This window comes from Nothoprocta perdicaria, unplaced genomic scaffold (assembly GCF_003342845.1).
Source record: "Nothoprocta perdicaria isolate Ctin4 unplaced genomic scaffold, notPer1 scaffold_4, whole genome shotgun sequence".
Taxonomy (NCBI): Eukaryota; Metazoa; Chordata; class Aves; order Tinamiformes; family Tinamidae; genus Nothoprocta; species Nothoprocta perdicaria.
Genome location: NW_020455643.1, coordinates 4,093,685 through 4,114,135, shown reverse-complemented (window position 1 = coordinate 4,114,135; position 20,451 = coordinate 4,093,685). Strand labels below are relative to the sequence as shown.

At 39.6% G+C, this 20,451-nt stretch overlaps 1 protein-coding gene across 1 annotated transcript; it reads right to left on the bottom strand.

Annotated features, from left to right (window-relative positions):
- Positions 1–7,401: 7,401 nt before the first annotated feature.
- SAMD7 (sterile alpha motif domain containing 7) lies at positions 7,402–13,235 on the bottom strand. The gene is made up of 7 exons (XM_026045479.1): positions 13,135–13,235; positions 12,869–13,005; positions 12,437–12,515; positions 10,418–11,097; positions 9,408–9,529; positions 8,526–8,636; positions 7,402–7,674 (listed from the first exon to the last, which is right to left on the bottom strand). The coding sequence occupies exons 1-7, from the start codon at positions 13,233–13,235 to the stop codon at positions 7,402–7,404; spliced, it is 1,503 nt and encodes a 500-aa protein (XP_025901264.1).
- Between the last annotated feature and the right edge of the window lie 7,216 nt (positions 13,236–20,451).

The following is a 20,451-nucleotide window of genomic DNA, read 5'->3' as shown; positions in this document are numbered from 1 at the left end:
GCCCAGGCGGCGCTCAGGTGGCCGTTGGCGGCGGTTGACGGCGGTTGGCGGCCGTTGGCGACCGTTGGCGAGGTCGCGGCGCGGGTGGGCGCTGTGGGGCCCGTTGAGGCGGCCGCGCTGCTCCTCTGGCGGCGAAACAGCCCTCACGAGGCCTCCCACGCGGCAGACGAGGCCTGAGAGACCCTCGAGGCACTCGGGCTGTGCGGTCAATAACTGCCCCAGCGCCCTGCGGTTGTGTCTCCCTCCCTGTGTATGCGCCAGGTTGGTGTTAGAAAGCAACCCGTGTAAAATAAAATGGCCATTTATTTATTTATTTATTTATTATTCAGTGGTTGTCTCACATGCTTTTGCTGTTAGGTCACTTGGATGAGCAGAGCCCCGGTTGGTTTTTCCTGGGTCTGTGTTTACGAGCTGTAGCCCTTTCACAATGAAAAAGTCTATCTGGCTCTTGTATCACCCTCCCGACCCTTTTGGGTCCTCTCACCCCTCACCCCTTCCTATGGTCTTGGAAGGTGACAGGGTGAAAGCTAGTCAGTTTAAAGCTGTTTTTTTGCCTTTTCCCCCCCCCCCCGCCTCTCTGGTGCTATTTCCTATTTTTTCCTCCTGCTGCTGCTATGTTGCTAGGCAGACATTCTATACGAGTTACAAATTAGGCTGACTGSATGCAGAGTGAGATATAAGAACTACAGGAGATAAAGTTGTAAGTATAGCAAAGTCAAATTTTTATAGTTGTAGTAAAGAGTCTTGTAGAAAGCAGACAAAGTATACTTATTAAATATGTGTTTTTAAGCTGGCAATCATTAATTATYTAGTATGGTTAGGTTGCAGCAGCAGAAGAGCACGTTTGAGCTGGAAGCTTCCTTTCTGAGGAGATTTTAGCCATCTATAACTTGTTATTACTTAGCAAGCCACAGTCTCCATTGGTGCTGAAGCAAAGGAATGGTTTAGCAGTCTAAGCACGCAAGTATTTACGATCAGGATGGCATGTAAAACATGATTTGGCAAATAGAATAATGGGGGAAGCAAAAGCCTATTGCTGTAATGATAAATATCGTTTACAAGAAACTTCTAGTACTACTGTAAGAAAACTTATTTTTTGGTGTAGCATACATTTACAGTGTGGACACTAAATGTCATTCCTTGGGAAGCATCCTGTTTTGCAGGAAACCACACCTTTTTTGCAGTGGGTGCAACACAGAAAATCTCTGCTATTGAAATAGTAGCCCAGTTTAATAAAGCAGTGCCTACAGGAAGGGTTTTAGGGCAGTGTATCTCATCCAACAGAAGCACAAGCCAARTTTTGAGTTGAGGTTGTTCCTAGCTGCTAGGGAGATGTTTGGAGGTGCACTCCTGCCTGCTAGCTGCCCACGTTGTGCATAGAGCAATTGCCGTGTGATTTGGACTCATTCCAGAGAATCATCCGTTGCCACTCTTAGAATTACTTACAATTCTAGTTTCTGGCACTATAAACCACTGCTTCCCATATGTCTTCTATATGTTGGAGCCTGCTGCTGATCTGTAAACTCATCTTTCATGTTTAACTCTTCATTTCACATGTGCTGTGGTGTATTACTTGCAGTTCGTTTCTGCAGTGCATCAGTCTCTTAGCTACCAGAAAAGCACCTTGAATTTCTGGTTAATCTGTCCTCTTTTCTCCAGAGAACTTTAGATTCATGTGAAGCTTTAGAAACATTAATTTGTGAGAGCTGTTCATAGTCACAAGTGCCAAGCAGGGAACAGGAGGGAGGCAAGTGCCAGAAAAGCTGTGGTGCAGACGTGAAGGTTGAGGCTGCCTATGTTTTAAGATGTCTCTGTCAAGTGTAGCAGGTTGGAAAAGGAGCGTCCACAACCGTGCGGTAGATTCACAACCTGTTAAGGGCCAACTGCCGTTTTTATCAGGAGAGTTTCAGAATCATGACCACTTAAACTGCTGTTGTGAAGGATATTGCATGCTGGTAGAGTGGCTTCCTTTTTTTTTTTTCAACTGAAGCCAAACCCACAATGTTTCTTTATCCTCTTTTCTGGCCTTTTTTTTCACCTTACCCCATCAAATGTGGCATTATGGATGCTGGAAGTTTGAGAGGTCACAAGATAACTGGATATATTCATGAAGCAAACACCAATCAGGAGCTGTTGAACTGTAAACTATCACCTCTGCTTACCTGAGCTACAGATCCCTAGAAATAAAGGGAGTATTTTAAGAAGCTATTACAATCTGCTTGCATTGTTTTTTGGTCTAGACATCCTCTTTTGTCCTCTGAGACAGGACACTCAATCGGGCAGTGTTCTAGTTTGTCTGATATGTATTTTCTTAGGTCTTTACATTCACTTGTTCCTGGGTGGCTGTTTATTGGTAGCTACCTCGTTTTGCTCCCAGCCTTGGTCATCTTGGATCTGCAAGATGTGGTCTTGCTGTTCTGGCCTAGCTGCCGTGCAGCTGAATTGCAGCTCTGCACACTGACAATTGCATTACTCTTGAGCATGCTGCAGATTAGCCCCAGGGCTGCACTGTTTTCTGCAATACGGAAATTGGAGTGACACCAGAAACCTGAGCAAGTGTCTGTTCTGTAGAACAAACAATTCACTTCTAAGAAGCTTGCCCATGGGGCCCGTGCTTAATCCTTTTGCTCTAGGGCAGGAGAAGGGAGAATACAAATCAAAAGTACCTCAATATATTGACAGGTTTAAAAGGGAAAGAAAAAAAGAAGTCTTGCACAGACTGTCGATCCTATTCCTATGCAGGGAGAATAAACACACTGCATTATGAACCATTTTCTAGAGCACCTACAGGCTGTGGAATGACCTCCCATTTTATGCTGTTTGTTTCAGCACCAATACAAGTTCAGCACACAAAGAATGCCAACTCTGTTCCATACAGCAGCGTGTACTTTCAAAGGAGATTTAGCTAACATCCACCCACAAATACGTGAGTCATTACTTTGAAGCACACTCCAGTGTAGACATATCCTGAGTCACTTCCATCTCAGGAGCTTATAAAGGTTTAGTTAGTCACTTAGTTATAATGTAGCACAGCAACAAAGATTCTTTAGAAAAGTCTCTAGATACAAAAAGCTTCTTAGTGAAAAGTGTATGCTTTCATTCTTACAAGTTACTTTTAGCTTTTATTCAGCTCCCNTTTGTGTATGTGGTTAATTGCATATATTTCCCAGTGTTGTTTGTTGTAAGGATGCATTTTTATTTTAGCGATAACTGATGAACATTAATGAGGATGTAACTATAATGATGTAGAGTGACATATAGCTGTTTRTATAAAGATCCCTCTTAACTGAGCTGGTCTAATGGATTTGGGTCAGTGCTGGAGTCAGTGGGGATGTACCTAAACATAAAAATGTGTGAGATGGAAAATATATCAATTCTTTTATTTATTTATGTTTAAAAATGCTCGGGGCTTTGGGAAAGAAAAAAAATGTATTCCTCCCTTTTTCAGGCTGTGGTAGGAAGGGATAGTAACAACAAGGTATTATTTTATAAAAGCATAACTTTGTAATTACAAATGTTTGGGATTTTGTGTGTGTGTGTGTGTGTGTGTGTGTGTAAAAATCAAATAAAATGTGATTCTTCACCTTACATTTCAAATTTGAAATTAACAGATACGCAGAAACTGGTGATTGTTTTAAAGACCGTCTTTCAATGCAAACTGCCGGAGGCCTTTGAATCACACGCTGAACACCCCTTCTCTCTAGCAGAACTGTTTGAGTCCTCTAGCTGAAAGGTAATTGGCAAAAATGAAACCAGGTTGGCTTGTTTGTTCATTTTTTTCTAACCCTTCATTAGCAGTAATTTTTCTGTTTACTATTTTGGTTAATTGATTTCTGCTTTAGTAATACACACAGTTGCCACATGTATGTGCTTTAAATTTTAGAAAAGCAGAACATGTTTATTTCTTCACTGTACTGTAGGAAAACCCACTGTGTCATTTTCTATACAGCACAGACAAAACATGGTTTCTGCCCCTTTTCTGTAGTAAAAAAATATATCCCTATTGACAGGAAAATGATTGTTTTGAGGTGAATACGTGGATAGTAGAAGAACTAACATCTGCTTGAAAGAATACACACTTAGGTAAACTTGGCTGTGGGATGAAAGAGAAGACTAGTTAAGAGGCCAAGCCAACAGATTAATTTGTGTGACCCCAATACAGGTGGTAATTGGAGCAAAGCTGTTCCAAAGAAAGAAAAGGGCTTTGCAACTGTAAAGACAGAAGAACAAAAATAGAGAAGAGAGAGAAGTGGGGGAAAAAAAAGATCAGTTGTTCCCTTACCATCTCATACATACATAAGTATCGTGTGTTTCTATTACAGTGACAAGGGTCAAGATAATCTTGTACTGTATCTATCTGATCTGGATAGAAAGCTGTGTGAGGCTAGCAAAGTCGTTGACTTGGCTTGTAAAATGCATTGCATATCTATGACAGTTAAAAGTACTTGTTACTTGGCTGGTGTATTGACTGTTGCAAAGCCTGATTCGGTACGTCCCTGGTAAAGGCAAGATGGTTGCAAGTCTGCTCAGTGAAGCTATTAATGTTAAGTGAAGTCATAACAGAGGTGGTATCTGCTTCTGTGACCTTTCCCATGAAACTTTACTGATGCAGGAGTCAGCAGTGACATCCACAATGCAGAGAGGAACCACACGGCTCTATTAGCTTTCTTATATACTTGCACTTGCTAGCTGTGCCCTCTGTACCTGGAATATGTATTAAAAGTCTAAAAAGAACATGCTTTACTGGGAATGAGGAAGAGTTCAAGTATTAACTTAAAAAAAGAAAATCCCAAAATATATAAAAATCTGAAAAAAAGGCTCTGTCTAGTGATTCTGTGTCTTCTTTTTAAGTTTTTCCTTTATTTTTCTTTTAATTCTTACTGAAGTGCTTGTAGAAGAGGAAACATTCGTTACCAGTGGTATTTCCTTCATTAGAAATAGAATAGGTTGTGTCTATTTAGGTAAATCCTTTTCCTTCCTTCTTGGCTCTACTGCAGTCCAGACCTTACAGGTTTTTGGCTGCACTGACATATCTCCCCTGAGCTCGGGAAGCCATTAAGTCATTCTTTTTTTTTTTTTTTTTTTTCTTTTTAGTTTTGAGAGGAAGAGTCCAATATGTGGAAAACATCATCTGCTTCTTCTTTCACAGAAGTAAAATCAGCTTGCAAAATTGGATCCAAACTTTCTATGCTTTTGGATTTGTTCCTGTCTGAACCATTTATGAAAGTCTAGAACTAGATTTCACTCTTTCTTCCCTGGCATGTGGGATTTCAAACCAAGTTCCTCTGCTGTAGTCCATGAAATTCATTTTAACTTCTGCATATTGTTCTTAATTAGTCACGGATACTTAAGGTGTGCTGTGTTCCACTTTGAAGGKGCAAGAATAACCTCTTGTAGCTTTGCAGCGACATCTTGTGGCTTAGTTGACCTTAAAATTTATCAGAGATTCATCTTCAGGGTGGTGGACATCTCATATGGCTTAAGTCAACTATTTCATACAGTGAGGAGGTAGACTGTCTATTAAAACTGCTTAATTAGGTAAGTGACATTTTCGATATGATGCTCAATTTTACAGAAAAAATAACTTGGAAATTGTTTCAGATACTAAATGGAATTGGTGTCCCTGATATTTTTTCATTTTAACAAGCACTTCTACTATATAAAAATATTTTATTTTTTACCTTTTAGTATATGAACAACCTACAGCAAAAAAAAAAAAAAAAAAAAAGAGGAGACTTTCCTTTTTCTTGACCCTAACATAATTGTTCTTTTTCTGTCTTATCGGAAGAGCGTTATGTAGGCAAGTAGGGAAATTATACACATCTCGGTGGTCGCCATAAAAAAAAAAAAAAAAAAAAAAAAAGAGGAAAATGGAAATAGTTAAATTTACTATAAAACAGTAAAAACACAAGTATATAATAAATATTTGTATGCATTTTTTTCAGTTTAATCTGAGTTGCTATGTATTAAAGTAGCAAGAAAGAATATACTTTTTTGCACTGTCAGGACTGTTTTGGCTAATTTTGAAAAAGTAAATATTATTTTACCAAATTCAWCATAAAACCATCCAAATTTCCTCAGTAAGTTTTTATGCTATTAAAAAGTATAGAGAGGTGATGAAGAGACTAGAGGTCAACACTTTTTAAAATCATTTGAGATAAATCCAAACTAATGGCCATTCTAAGGCTAATAATGTTATTGTACTTTTTTTAGACAGTTTTAAGTTTTCCAACTTCAAGCTGTAATTTTACATGTTCTAAAATCAAATATTCAGTGAATAATTTCTCTATTCAAGATGCCCACAGATGATGTGTAAGATATAATTCAAACTCTCGTATTAATGGAAAGACTGCCTTTAATTTCATTGGATCAGAGATGATCAGCACTTCACATGGAAAAAAACGACCTTAGCATCTGTCTGTAGATCTGGAGTATTTTGCATCATAGTATATGATGCATTTTCAGTGGACCTTCTTAGATTTTACTGGTTAACCCTAAAACCATAGATCCTGATTATGTTTATTGGGAATTATGCACAGACCTATGCTACCGTCCTAACCTGTCAATTGAAGTTCGTAGCAGAGTTTTGAGTGAAAGCAGAATCAGCCCTACTCTTTTAGCAGCAATAATTTGCTCTCCCAAGAAAATATTTTTGCCCTTCTTCTCAAGGCTTCAGAGTAGGGGCAGTGTAGTCAAAATATCTTAAAGTTGCTGTTAACAACTTCACTCATCTGGACAATCAAGCAAAGCAGTTTCAAATCCTGGCAATAATAATGTTTCAGAATAATTAACATGGCTGTTATAGTAGTCTAGGATTTCATCCGTGGACCGTATTTATATTCTACATATCCTTCCCAGGCACTTAAATAGGCTCAGTTCTAGGATGGCAATGAAATATATGCAAATTGCTGAGACTAGGGTATACTTCTCTATATCCTGAGGTTAATTCTGTATGTTCCCTGTGAATTCTGTATATATTTTGCCATAGACTTGAACAGAGGAAGTCAGGTATGGACTAAGTGGAAGTTGTAACTTGTCCTTTCCCTTGTGCTTTTCAGCAGGCAGTGGCCCTCAGCAACATACTTTAACACAGTATTCTTAGAGTCTCTGACAGATTTCACTGATGTCATGGGACCTACATTTATGAAACACTAAATCTAGCTGTTAAAGATATTGATGTCCTTTTCAATGAATTGCACTTGAAAGTAATTGCACTAATATTATTTATTTACAAGCATTATTTAATGCTTTTAAAATACCACACTGCACCTTGCTGCATTTGTGGCTTACTTCATTCAACCACARTCATACAGAGGTTTCAGGCTGTAGCTTTCCCCTCTAACGCTTTGTAACTAGGAGTTCTACTGTATTATTGAAAACRTTTTATGTCCTGGAGTCAGCTCAACTCTTTTGGAAACTGATCATCTGGAAGTCAGCCTGAGATGCAGCTGTGTCACATGAATTTTCTCTGCTTTCTGAAACAATTGGTTCCACTGTTTTTGAAGTTTCTGGGTCCTGAGAGCAGGGACTATCCAGTGCATCGCCACTGCTGTTGCACTGGAGAGGGGAGGCCATGTCAGAGGGCTGATCGGAGGGTTTCCCTGGAGCAGGTGGCAGGGTCATGGGCAGAGGAAGATTCATCATGTAGAACACATTGCCCAGGCGTCGAGACACCTTTAAAGACACAAACAGAATTATAGCAATAGCTTATTTAGATAATTAGTCCTCAGCAAAAGTGTGGATTTTTTTTCTGTTTTCTCCATCACCTTTTTTTGCTCATGTTTTTGTGATAGGAGCTTGGCATTGCTCAACACAGCCTGTCTGGGAAAGGGTTCAGGGTGCTGAGTCTTACAAGCAGCTTCCTCCTGACCCTCTAGGTGCTGCAGCACCCATGGGATGGAGGAGAGGTATCACCCGAGAGCAGGGAAGCTTGTTTTTGTGGAAGAGGACTGAGAGAGCTCTAGGGCTTAAGAAAAAGGAAAAGAAGCAGGCAGACAGTAGAAATATACAGCACATTAATATTTTTGGATGAAATTGAGAGCAGAAAGTTTTCAGCAAAGGCCAACCACCTTTCTGTGAAATGTGTTAGATTATATTCCCAGAAAGGTTGTAGAAACTTTTGCATGGGATATGTTTTAAAGCATAGGTTGAAGCAATAGCAAATACACAAGAGAAGTTCCTACAAACTGGGAAAGGAAGAGAGTCGAAACTGAGTTAATCCACCCAACACCTTTCCCACTTTTAACTTCTAGTCTCCAGGCCTGCTGCATTCTGACTCCAATTTAAGTATTTCTCAAGCTGTAAATCACCACGTCTCCCTTAGTGTCTCCCTATGTATTATTGTAACACTCAGAGAAACAAATGCAAACTGTGCTGGAGTTATACTACTCTTCTGTAGTAATGGAAATCTTTCTCCCCTGGTATTACTGTAATTATTTTATCATTGAAAAAAACCATGATTTAGTTTGGAAACTACTAGTTCGTATCTCTGTGACTTCTCATTTCAGTGCATTTAATGATCGTACCTGAGAGCGAATTTTTAGTGCTGGTCCAAGTTTTAATCCCATTGTGTCCAAGAGATGTTCCTCTGTTAGCAGTGGGAGAGTTTCTCCATCAATAGCGTGGTCTTTAAATATCTTACAAAAAATAAAATGAACATTGTGGTCTGCTGAAATAGATTTCAGTATTCATGCTTTATACTTAATCTTGACAGACAACAAAAGGGGCAAATAGTAATTTGAGAGTATTTTATCTTCAAATTCRTCTGTTAACTGCAGTGTGCTGTCTTTTGTTTGGGTGAAGGGATGTCACTGCCCGTACTCATGTACTTGCTTCAGCAAGTCCAAGCTTTATAATGCTGCTATGTTATTTAAATCTTTAAGAAAAGTGATCAGCCTCCTATTAATGGAAGAATGGGTTCATCTTACTAAAACTTTCCCAGGGATTTATCTAATTTCGTTTTCCTGCTTACATTACTAATGATACTTCCTTTTTAAAATGGAATAATGCTCTAAAGAGCTCAGCAGGGTAAGCAGGTTATGCCTATATCACAAGAATGCAGAATTGCTTTCATCTGCATATAAATTGTGCAGGGTGTCTGGAGTGCAAGATGAAAATACTTTTCTTTTACAGTTGTTGTGCTGATAATCTTGATGTGTGTGATGACCAATGACYGCGGACTGCAGCACTGAGCTGAAAAGTAGTAACTGAACAGAAAGTGTTTGAGCCAGGGACCGGCTCTTCCTTATGGCTGCAAGTGGCTTCATATGTASAAGCAGAACTAAAACTCCTGCCAAGTCTGTAACAGGTACAAACAAGTTCTGCTACATAAAATTCACCAGGTGGCCATTAAATCTAGAAGGTCCTAAAGACTTGCACTTGTAACTAGGATGAATGTTTATARTCACCTGGGCATAGTCGGAACAGCCTGGAAGGCTAATGATGAAGTTGTACACGTCATCAGCAGTCCATTTGCGAATGTCYTCAATAGAAGAAATGTCCTCTCCATTCAGGATCAGGCCGTGTGCTCCTTTGAGGAGAGAACACAGGAAGGTTTGTAGCACTTTRCTTGACAAATCAATAGGAAAAGATTCTCAACATAAGAATTTGTATAGGTCTAGAGAAGTTCTTACATTAACAATACCTTAGCCACTAACGGATAAAGCAGTGCTAGACATCAAAGTCACTTGGTAATCAATTGTAACTGATTCTGAAGGGCTTTCTTTGATTGTCTTTACTGATTGCTTTCGTTTACTCACGGTACTGCACATACCAGTCATTACAAATACCAATCTCGCTGCAGGGTTTTCTCTAACGTGTATATTAACTGATGCTTTTGATTCTTTGTACCTTACTGTTATTTTCATTTAATGAAAATTCCAATAGAACAGAACTGCATTAGCCCATARAACCTTGTGTCAGCTAGACATACTTGTAGTAAAGGGGCAGAAGACTAGCTCACAATTTTATTCAGCAGTTTTGTTTGTTTTAATTGGAATGCCTATTGCAGAGAAGTGAATGTTTAGAGTACATTATTTGTTTTTCAGTGGTACAGTATGTCTTTGGTAGGTGATCCTGAACAAACATCCCAGCCATCAGTGCATTTAACAATAGCTAAAAATGTTTAGAGAAAAGTGATTCTTGAGTGGTGACTGGAGAGACCTATGCAAGCCTGGAAGGGCTACTTAATATACTGAAACCTCCTATGTGCCAGCAAGCTGCACAGCTGTAAGTAGGGGAACTACTGCTTTGCTAACTGGGATTTATGTGTTTGCAGCACATGAACTCCAAATTTGGTTGCCATGACTTTATTGTAGCATGAAATGTGCTTAAAACAACAGGAAGAAATAAGACAGCAAATCAATAAAAATAAACAGGATCAAGATGTCATTCAAACTAGTCTGGAGACTTGACAAACCTGAAGGTAGTAACGGGTTGTTGGGTACTGGGAATCCATATGGTAATGCTGAGAATGGGATTGCAGAATGGTACATGTACTTGTCATCAAATGCAGCACAAGAGTTACTAGAATCCTTCTCATTTGTGTTGTTGCAGCTGCTGGTTTCAGTAGGTATTTCATGGGTAGCACAGTTTTTTCTCAAGCCYTGTTCAAATTCTTTACAATTTTTGGAAATTGCAGATGCCTCGCTCTGGTTTTTGCTTTGTTCGTGCTTGTTTGGTGTCTCCACCTCTGCTTCTTTCTTGTCATCCTTGTCGTCATCCAGTGCAGCAGAAGCAGGATCTGAGGGCTTCTCTTCAGTTTGGTTCTTGGTGCCATTGGCGTTGCATTCCGCTGTTTTGTGGTTCCCAGCTCTTCTCCCTGGCCGACGGCCCCTCTCCCTTTGCAGGCTGCTGACTGGCGGGTATGGGCTAGTTGCCATGAGCATAGTGTTGCCATGAATTTCGTCAAGGGTGGTTCGATGCACATACAAGTCACTGGGAAGGTGGCCTTCAGGTAACCTTTGCCTGCCCCGGAAAGCAATGGGACTAGCTGGMATTCCGTGGTAAAGGAAAGGGGCTTCCAGGCCCAGTAACCCTTTCCGATGGGCTTTCTCCATTTCTTTTTGCTGAAAAATAGCATTCATCTCCATTTCCATCCTAAGAGACGCACAGAGCACAAGCAGTCAGGACAGCTCACTTCCCTCATCATATCTTTTTCTCCAGTGACGTATTAAGACTATTGACTAGATAAGAGTAGTGTTTTCTTTCCAGCTCATCTATATTACTGTGTGTGAGAGATCACACAGTAGAAGCAATGGCAAACCTGGCTATATTTAATGTATTTTCAAAATAAGCAGAAAAAAATAAAAGGATGAAAAAAATACATTTTCTTTKGATGACTGGTTAACGTTTCAGACAAAAATGTTATTTATACACATTTGCAGTGTTGATGCTCCCTTCAGATTTGAACAATTGTCTCTAGTGCCACAAGCGCTAAAGAAAACGAGAGACTTAGATTTTTAATCAGGAAATTATATAGAAAACTGCAAAATGGCAGGTTACTGTAAATGATAAAGAACTCAAAATATTTTATCTGTGGAGCTTGTGTATATACCCAGAGCAAGCTAATGAGAACGAGTCTCTTAGTTCCCCATAGCGTCTGGGACCTGGAGCATAAAGAGATGAGCGTGTGGTGGTAAGTACTCCACTGTTCACCCTCCTGCAGGAGGATGCAGGCTCTGTGCCAGCTTCCTTGCTGGGCACAGAGTGTGGGTGCAGTCTGTCTCTGTTGTCCAACCTTTGCTGCCTTCAGCTTTCTTTGGAGCCAATTGAATGATCAAACACAAAGCTACAGCTCTAGGTCACAGCTCTGGGGGAGCTGAGAGGTGAGAAAATGGAGCCGTTCTGCCAGGCACAAACTGGAGGAGGGTCTGCCTGCCTTTGCTGTGAGGCGTTTTCAGTGGCACTTAAGTGGTTTGGCTGTGAGAGAGGGCAGTAGCGATTGTTTAACCAGCTGCTTATTACAATGAAATTGGTACAAATCACCAGACCCCTTTTAAGTCATCCTAACACCAAGACTGTTTGGTTAAACTAGGAAACCTGCTCACCATCAGAAGGGTGGAGGCATTTCCAGTCATCCCCAGGGTCCAGCTGTAGAGGTTCAGAACATTGTAYGTGGTAGGATTAGTTAAAAAATCTGACTCCTTTCCTGACCTTTTGTAATTTCAGGGCGTTTGGATCAAGGATACAGGAGGTAGGTCTAAAGTTTGTAGTTTGTTTGTTTCTTTGACTAATCTGGGGCTTTTTTTTTTTTTTTTTTCTTAAAACATTTTAAGACTAAGGGCAGAATAAGGGAGAGCAGCAAGTTCAGTGGCTCCAGACTTCACTTCGCTCTTCTGGGTCATTTGAGAACGTATCTCAATCACTCTAAATAAGAAACCCAAAGTCTGTGACTTAACTATCCCTGTACCTCAGAGCAAAGCTTACAGTGAATTACCTGGCAATATTTTGTTTTTGAACCAGTTCCTGCCTCCTGGCCACAGCTTCCATGGATTCTGGCTGGAGAAAGCTATATCCTTAAAAAGAGGAGGAAAAAAAGTCTTTAAAATTATTTGTTTCCTCTAGCAAATGCAGAAACCCAACAGCAATGAATAGACATTCTGAAAAACTCTTACAGGCATGAACTATGTGTTTCTCTGGAAATCAGTGTACTTAATGAAAGTTAGGTGGGTATCTTTAGACTTAAACTGGGACTGGTTAGAATYTCTGGTAGGCAGAATGTGTCATTTTAGTCAGACTACTTCACAGAAGAAACTACAATAAAAGATACCTATTGACTGTATTGATAAACTGATAAAAAGCTAAGAGGAGCCATGTGCTTTCTCCATGGCGTGCAGGCACCTTGCAGGACGCAGAYGTGCTGCCTTACCCGGGCCTGGGTACACGCGGCTGGACAGGATGTTGGGCATGTTTGTGTGCTGCGGGACTGCGGYGCCGAGGTGCGAGGCCATGTGCACCTGCCTCGGGTCAGCGGATGCCATCATTTCAGTTGAAGGTAACAGATCTCTAAAGAGAGAAAAAGAATCAGACATGCAAAATACATTGTTTAGTTATTAATAATATAAAATCTTTATATACCACATGAGCAGTCATTCTTTAACTGCACTATGATAATAGAGAAGTGGTGGAAAATACCTGTCTACCAAGCGAGGCTCAAACTGAGAGGGAATCGCCTGCATTCTCTGCTGGCCCGTGCCCATTAGCTGAGGGTTCACAGCCATCAGCTGGTTTCTCATTAGCATCTCTTGCCGCTGCCGCAGCTCTGACACAAAGCAGATACAGTTCTCTTGTGAATGTAGTAAAGTAGAAAGCGATTCTGTCCACAGTACAACTTTACCAGCAAAAGGGAGTGTTTTTGCTTCCTCAAAGACCACCATTTTAGTGCTTATGAGTTAGCAATCATCTCTTTTTATAGCAACAACTAAAAAAAGACTGCATTTCCACCTGCCTTAACTATGTTGTTTAAATAAGACAGATTTATACAATCAGATTGCAGCAAAAATAAATAGGATGTGCACAGCTGAATGAATGAAAGGGYGATTTACAGTCAGTGATGATTCATATATCACTATTGAACAGAATAGTGAATATTAAGTTCTCTGCTTGAGACAGTTTTTGTTTCTAACAGAGTTTAATTTTTTTAAAAAAATCTTATTGTCTGGGACAGCAAGTCCAGGAAAAGCAACCAGTACTTGTGAGTAAGAGCCTCATAATGTCCAACTGTGGCTTTTGCTGCAGAATTCCTCTGGGGCCTGGACTGCCCTTCCAGATGCTTATCATCTCTTGATCAATTTCTGAATGCCAAGAATTCCCCATGTGGATTTGCAGTGGCCCTAGCAGAGCATGTTTCTCCAGTTATTCATAAGGTTACCCTGAGGTGCCCTTTTAAAGATATTAAACCTGTTGCAGGTTGTTTCTCATATATTACCCAGATGTTGGCAATCTTGTAAACAAATGTGCAGTTAGATTTTTCCCTGCTTACCTCCTGCTGCCATGCCACTTGCTAATCGGTATAAATGTTTTTCTTCTAGTGTTCCTTGCTCCCCCAGTATAGACATTTTTCTCATGTGATCCCGCGGAGTCATGCTGTAAGGAGATGACATTGAACAGACGCTGAACAGACCAGGTTATACAAATTATTTCTTAGGTAAGCAGGTATCTTGTGCCAACTGCAGCTGTGACCTTCAGGGCTTGTGGGCACTACTGGTTATTATACAGAATATATTTAGTTCTTAGGACAAAACAAGAGTTTCGGTTTTATATTGAGCTGCTCAGGGTCTTCGGGTCTTACTGTGCAGGCCAAGTCAGGGGACTTGTGAAATATCAACTGCCCAAAGTCATTTATCCCAGCAGCCCTGAGAACACTGACATGAACTCATAGTCAGGAGTAAAAGTATCTCTGACCGACTTGATTTTGGAATTGTAATAGTTTGGAGCTCTCTCTATGGTATACTAAACATATAAAAATAAAGGGAAGAAGTAAGCTGTTCCAAATGAAATCATCTCCTTAAGACTGCTCAGTGAAGTGAAAAATTTGTAAGAAGATGCTTCGTAGTGATAAATTTAATTATCCACATATGCACAGGTAAGTAAAGCCAGATCACCAGCAAGAATCTAGGCAAAAAGCTAATATACCACACATGTATAGCTGTGTTGTTGTTGATGTGGATTGCATTGGGATTTCCAAGTCTGTCCAAAGAATCAAGGTAGCTAGATTAAAAACAATCCTGGTACCAGGCAAATGAGTAAGACATTGCCCAGGATTTGGAGGAATGAGCTACAGCAGGATTCTTTGTAGAGAGAGGTTATAAAACAAATCAGACCTGTTGCAGCCTGGATGTTAAAAAACTGTCCTGTGGGTAATGATTTAAGCTGAAGAGTTTCCAGAGGGCTTGTTCTAAGGGCAGCAAGGGCACATCACATTCATCTTAGGCCTTTTTGCACAAGAATTAATTTCTGAAGGTAAATTGAATTTAGAGAGTTGAATTTCTTCCTCCCTTAGCTTTGAATAGGATTGTTTCTCTCTTTTGAAAGATGAAAGACATAATGCTCAAGTGTACACATCCTGTAGATAGAGAATTCACTGAGTTGTCTGTGGTGCCCATGTAGATAACAGTGAGAGGTACCTTGTAAATACAGGGGGAAAACCACAGAGAGTTTACCAAAACCAGAGAGCCCAAGTGAATCATGCCTTGAGGAGCCTTTCCATAAAGGCAGCAAGCAGGAGTCAATGAGAAGGAAAATCACAGAACCAGAGGAATTGCTATGCTGTGAGGGGAAACAGGCTGCTGTCTGCTGAAGTGAATCTCAGGGCAGAGAAACTGTCACTGACAAACTCCCTGACAGCAGCTGCCTCCCATTTTGCGTAACTGATCACTCTGCAGAGAGGTCATCTCTAAAGTGGAAATGGCCAAAAATACGCAGCCCTGCATATTTCACATTTCTGCCAAACTTGCTTACTTTGCAGACTAAAACATATTCTCATTTTTTATACTATTTTGTTCCTCTTAGACCTCCAATTTCAATCCAATTCATATGCTTCAGGGCCTGACTGWTGTCTTGGTGCATATAACTGCACCAGGAGCTACAGAGTGAGTTATCTGAAAGGTAGGCAAGTTAGTCACTTCAGCCATTCAGACTGAGGATAGTCATACTTGAGCCAAAAAACACTGTTGCCTGCTCAAAATAAACAATTCTTTACATTTTCAGAAGGTGGAAATGATAGATTCTGTTCTGGCCAAGATTCTGGCCTTCCTGGTAGCAGGCAGCCCCCTCAGGTCCCAGAAAAACAGCACTATATCCCTCACTTCTGGACACATGTCTCTGAACATGTGCTGTTAGACACGTTKCCATTTGTTGTCTTTTTAGGATGCTTTAGTCTTAAAGCGGTTTAGGATGAGGGGTGCTTCATGAAGAGCATTTGAGCTGGCAAAGTGCTTCTGAGCTGCTAAAGCATTTTAAAGCTCAGGACTAAAGCGATTTAGYACTGAACTAAACTTTACAGCAGCTCAAAAAATGCATGGCAACTAGGAAGGTGGTGATTGCCATACGTGTGAGCCATTTAGGTGGATGAGTGGCCTGTATTGGATGCTTCAGGAGACAAAGCTACAGTTATAAAACGTGTCCAGACCCCAKCCGTCCTGGAGTACTGGCATAGGGAATGTGAAGTTGCAAAGTAAGCAGTCATAGCACGCATAGAAATAGGTGGAGAAAATAGGAAGGTTTTTCATATTTTAATTTTAGTAAATCAGAAAAAAAATCTTAATGTTAACATTAATAAATTTTGTCCATCAGATGACTTGAAAATTTTATTGTTTTTGTTTTTTATCAGCTGCTAGAAAGCTCTGGTCTCCTGTTTTAGTTACAATCATGATTTCTATTCTGTGGAAGGTGTCCCTGTGTGGCAGTAAGTTATTTGAGTAAAAGATGCCTCTCTTTTTCAGGCCTATCTAGAACCTTTACAGCTTCTCCATAATAGTAGCACCTCCTATCCCCCCAAAAAATCACACCTAAGACTAAAAATTATCTAATACGACTTTAAAGGGTAGAATCATGGAAAAGCTAGTGAGAGGGGCCCTGTGTAGGCTGACCCAAATCCACCACCTCACTTTGGGATCAGATTTACCTAGCCTGTGTGATGGACATTTGTCAGCAGCTGTCAGTAACTGTGATTAGAAACCATTAGTTTGTCAGTGCATCGTTATTCTGTAGTCTGTGTGATTCTCAAAACCAGTTAGAGCTTTTGTTAATGTAGTCTTGGATGTAATGTATGTTACACTGTCTTGTTGGCAGAGAGTCTCTTGTCCATTAAGAACTGAAGGAGAGCCTATTTCAAACCTTTCCTTCAAGCTTCTTGAGAAGTAAGGGTTTTATTTAATTGCTAGCAATTCCATTGAAAATAGTCCCCTATGCATCAGCATATGTGGTGTAGTTGATCCATATGTAYAGATAGATCATTATCTATTCAATGACTAAAGAAATGCTAAGATCCGTAGAGCATCACTTCATGCAACACTGCTTAAGTAACATTACTTGCAAAGAGATAGACTAGGTTGGCTGTTGGTTTGGTATAGAACAGACATATTACAGTACTGAAAAAGTCATGGAATAACATGACTTAAATGTTCTTTGGTATCTTCTTCTACCGGCCCAGTTTTTGAGTCATGAGCCAGGAGGGTTTGATTCCTTAATAAGGTTTCACTGGACTTGCTCTGCCAAGTTATTCGAGTTTTTGTTGATGTGCTATCTAATTTGTCTTGGATTTCTTTTCAGATGTATATTAACAAGCAATTCAATATTTCTGGTAAATTCTGGTAAAAAAAATCACATGTTATTGCATCTGAAATTCTAATCTACTTCCCCCAGCTGAACATTAGAATATCAGTGTGTTGTAAATTTTACATGACATATTTTGTACATAGTATCTGACTAAATATGCTATCTGTATTGTTTGTTTCACTTGAATAGAAATATTGAATATATGAACTTGGATAAATATTTAACTTAATAACCTAATACTAAGAATAGCATGTGACCTTGAGTCAGAAGGAGATGCTACTCTTCATTAACTGACTTAGGTTGCTTCCATGTTGAAAAACTCCTTTTTGGGTGACTCAGGAATTAGCTTAGGCTCTGATTTGCAGGTCAAATTTAGGATATTTAGGTTAAATACTATTTTCATGATAATTAGCATGTTAAAAACCATCATCTGTAAACAAGATCTCTGAGAGAACAGGGAAAGTATACCCCTGATACATATATATTAGCTGGGATTTGAGGGGAGCTCAAACTCTTGCAGCAGGGCACATATGAAATCATACACACCAGCTGTCCAGTGTTACATTCATATATGGCTCGTCTTTGATCCTATTGCACAAATCCTGGCTGTACAGCACATTACAGGGATGAAGACAAGTTAATCTCTACCTTTAGAGTCTTACCCTTAGCAAACCCTTCTTGGCAGCAGGCAGAACTACTCACCCAGTACTAATTCTGTCTCAATTTATTAGATGAGAAGTTGCAAGACATAAACTTTGTGAAACAAAAGCATTTGCAAATCTAATCATGCTATATGCAATTTCAAAGTCTCTCTAACAGTTCTGTGCTACTTATTCATTCATTTTGGCAAAATGCAGCATCATCTTATGTTTAAAATAGACATGCTGGAAGATCTATTTTTTGTTAAATACGTTAAGATGCCCATAACTAATACTGCTTTGATTTACATGAAACACACAGGTAATTACCATTTTTAAAGATAACATTCTATATAGGATAACAGTAGCTTCATAGAATCATTGTAAGAACCTGATTATTGTTCAAAACGTTCAAGCAAATTTATGTCAGCGAAACCTGTTAAACATATACATATAACATGAAACTGTATACATGTTTCTGAGTAAGATGTATGAGGAAATGGATACATAGTCCCATTTAATTTTTCATTTCCTGTTTATAAAAAGTTTAGAAAAGCTCCTAATTACTTCAGAAACTAGATGGTGTTTTAAAGGATAAACAAGTATTCCAGTATTGCTAATATTCTAATATTGTTTACTGTAATATCAAGAGTTCTTGTCCTAAAGCTGTACTAAAGCCAAAGATCATACTTGTTCAAGAACCTACAGTCAGCAGAATGAATGACTGTTGGAAAGCAAGAACACAGTTACACCAACACGGGAGCATGAAGTATGTCATCTTAATTGGGGTAAGGTACCATCAGAGCGGCTGTATGGCTGAATTCTAATCCTAGATACGTGGGTGCAGACTGCTCTGAGACTGAGATTAGAGTGTAATCCTAAAACTGGATTGAGAACGATACATTCCCTCAAGAAAGGAAAATAACTATATTTATACCRTGTGTGTCAGCTAGTAGAATTTGCATTGCATGCCCTTACACTGAAACCAAGATGTGGATGTTTCCTCATTACTAAACTAGCTAATTGTTAAGACTGGAAGCTGCACCTTATTCGTATTTGTTTTAAACACACAGTTCTTAGGAAGAAATCAAGGCCTAGTATTAGCAAATTCAGGCCTTCAGTAACAAATTAAGGTGATTACAGGAATTCATCTTGTTCCAACTGAAATGTGTGGGGGCAAAGGTAAACTCTTGTTTCTGTGCGCTGCTAAGGCAACCATCGGCTTTATGAATTGACTTAAAGCAAAGGTGGAGATGCGTTGTGCGGAGCGTAAGCATGTAGTAGGAACCCTAAAAGCCTGCTAGGTGAGACRGACAGATGGTGGAGGAGCAAAGCAGCAGTCTTTCTGTCATTTGATATGGCATTGAAGAGATCGAGATACTCCATAGCACGTAGCTGAAGTGGGAACTGAGCTTAGCTCATACCCCTTCAGCCCAGTGCTGAGACTCTCCTCTGCAAAACTGTAGTGCTGTTAATATGCAGTTGCATTTGTGACAGCACCCAGAGGTGCAGCAGGACCCCTGGGGCGGGGCTGAGGGGCTGGCATGCATGCTGAGTGCTTTAACTATTGCTTTCTACAAACCTAAAGAGAATAATTTATGCAAGAACTAAGGAAAAATGCTGTTATTTGAGCAAGCGTGTGTACGTGCACGACTGAGTATAATAWTCTGCACCCACCCTGTGTCCTGACAAAGCGGTACGTGGCCAAGCTGTTTAAAGGGATTGACTTGTTCTATTATGTGGGTAGGGTACGTGGAGATAAAAGCATGATGTCAGTTGTTTCCCTTGCAGATCTGTTTCATAATTAGTGATGAACTTTGACTTCTTCTGTCTGAAATATTATCATTATGTCTTCAATTCTTTTAGAAACTTAAAGATTGCAGAATGTGACGGAAGTGGAATCAGCTAAATAGAAACCAAATTCTGCAATTTTTTTATGTTTTAACCTATAATTAGAGCATAAAGGAGAAGTTTGTTTTCATTTTTAATTTTTTAAATACTGGAAATGGAAATCATGGGATGGAAAGCTTTCTGGTGACTGGGAAGTGAGGCTGGGATTTTCAGGTGAAATCCAGTTGAATTTTAGAGGAATATTTGTCTTTCTTTTAACTAACTTAAGAACTAGTGCGAATGACAGTACTGTCGGTGCCAAAAGAAACCAGACAGTGGAAAGAGGAAAAAGTTTTAGAAAGGCTGAAACTATTTTTATTTAACGACACTTTAGCTTCACAGACCAAGGCTTTCCCTCTAGAAAAGCTCTACTGAATGCTCAGTACCTTTCTTCTTCAGTTAGTTTATTAGATATTGAAAGAGTGTCCCTCGAACTGCTCCAAAATCCTGTGATAAAAAACAGATAAGACTGCATTTGCTGTCTCTTACTACGCTAGGATAAAACAAGATCATCCCTTTTTTCACATTGATCTTTTCAGTCTTGCTTTATGACAAAGACAAATATTGACAAATATGTTAAAATGTGTATAATTCTCAGATACCAGATATTAAAACCAATGTTATTTTCCAAACTCATATACTAAAT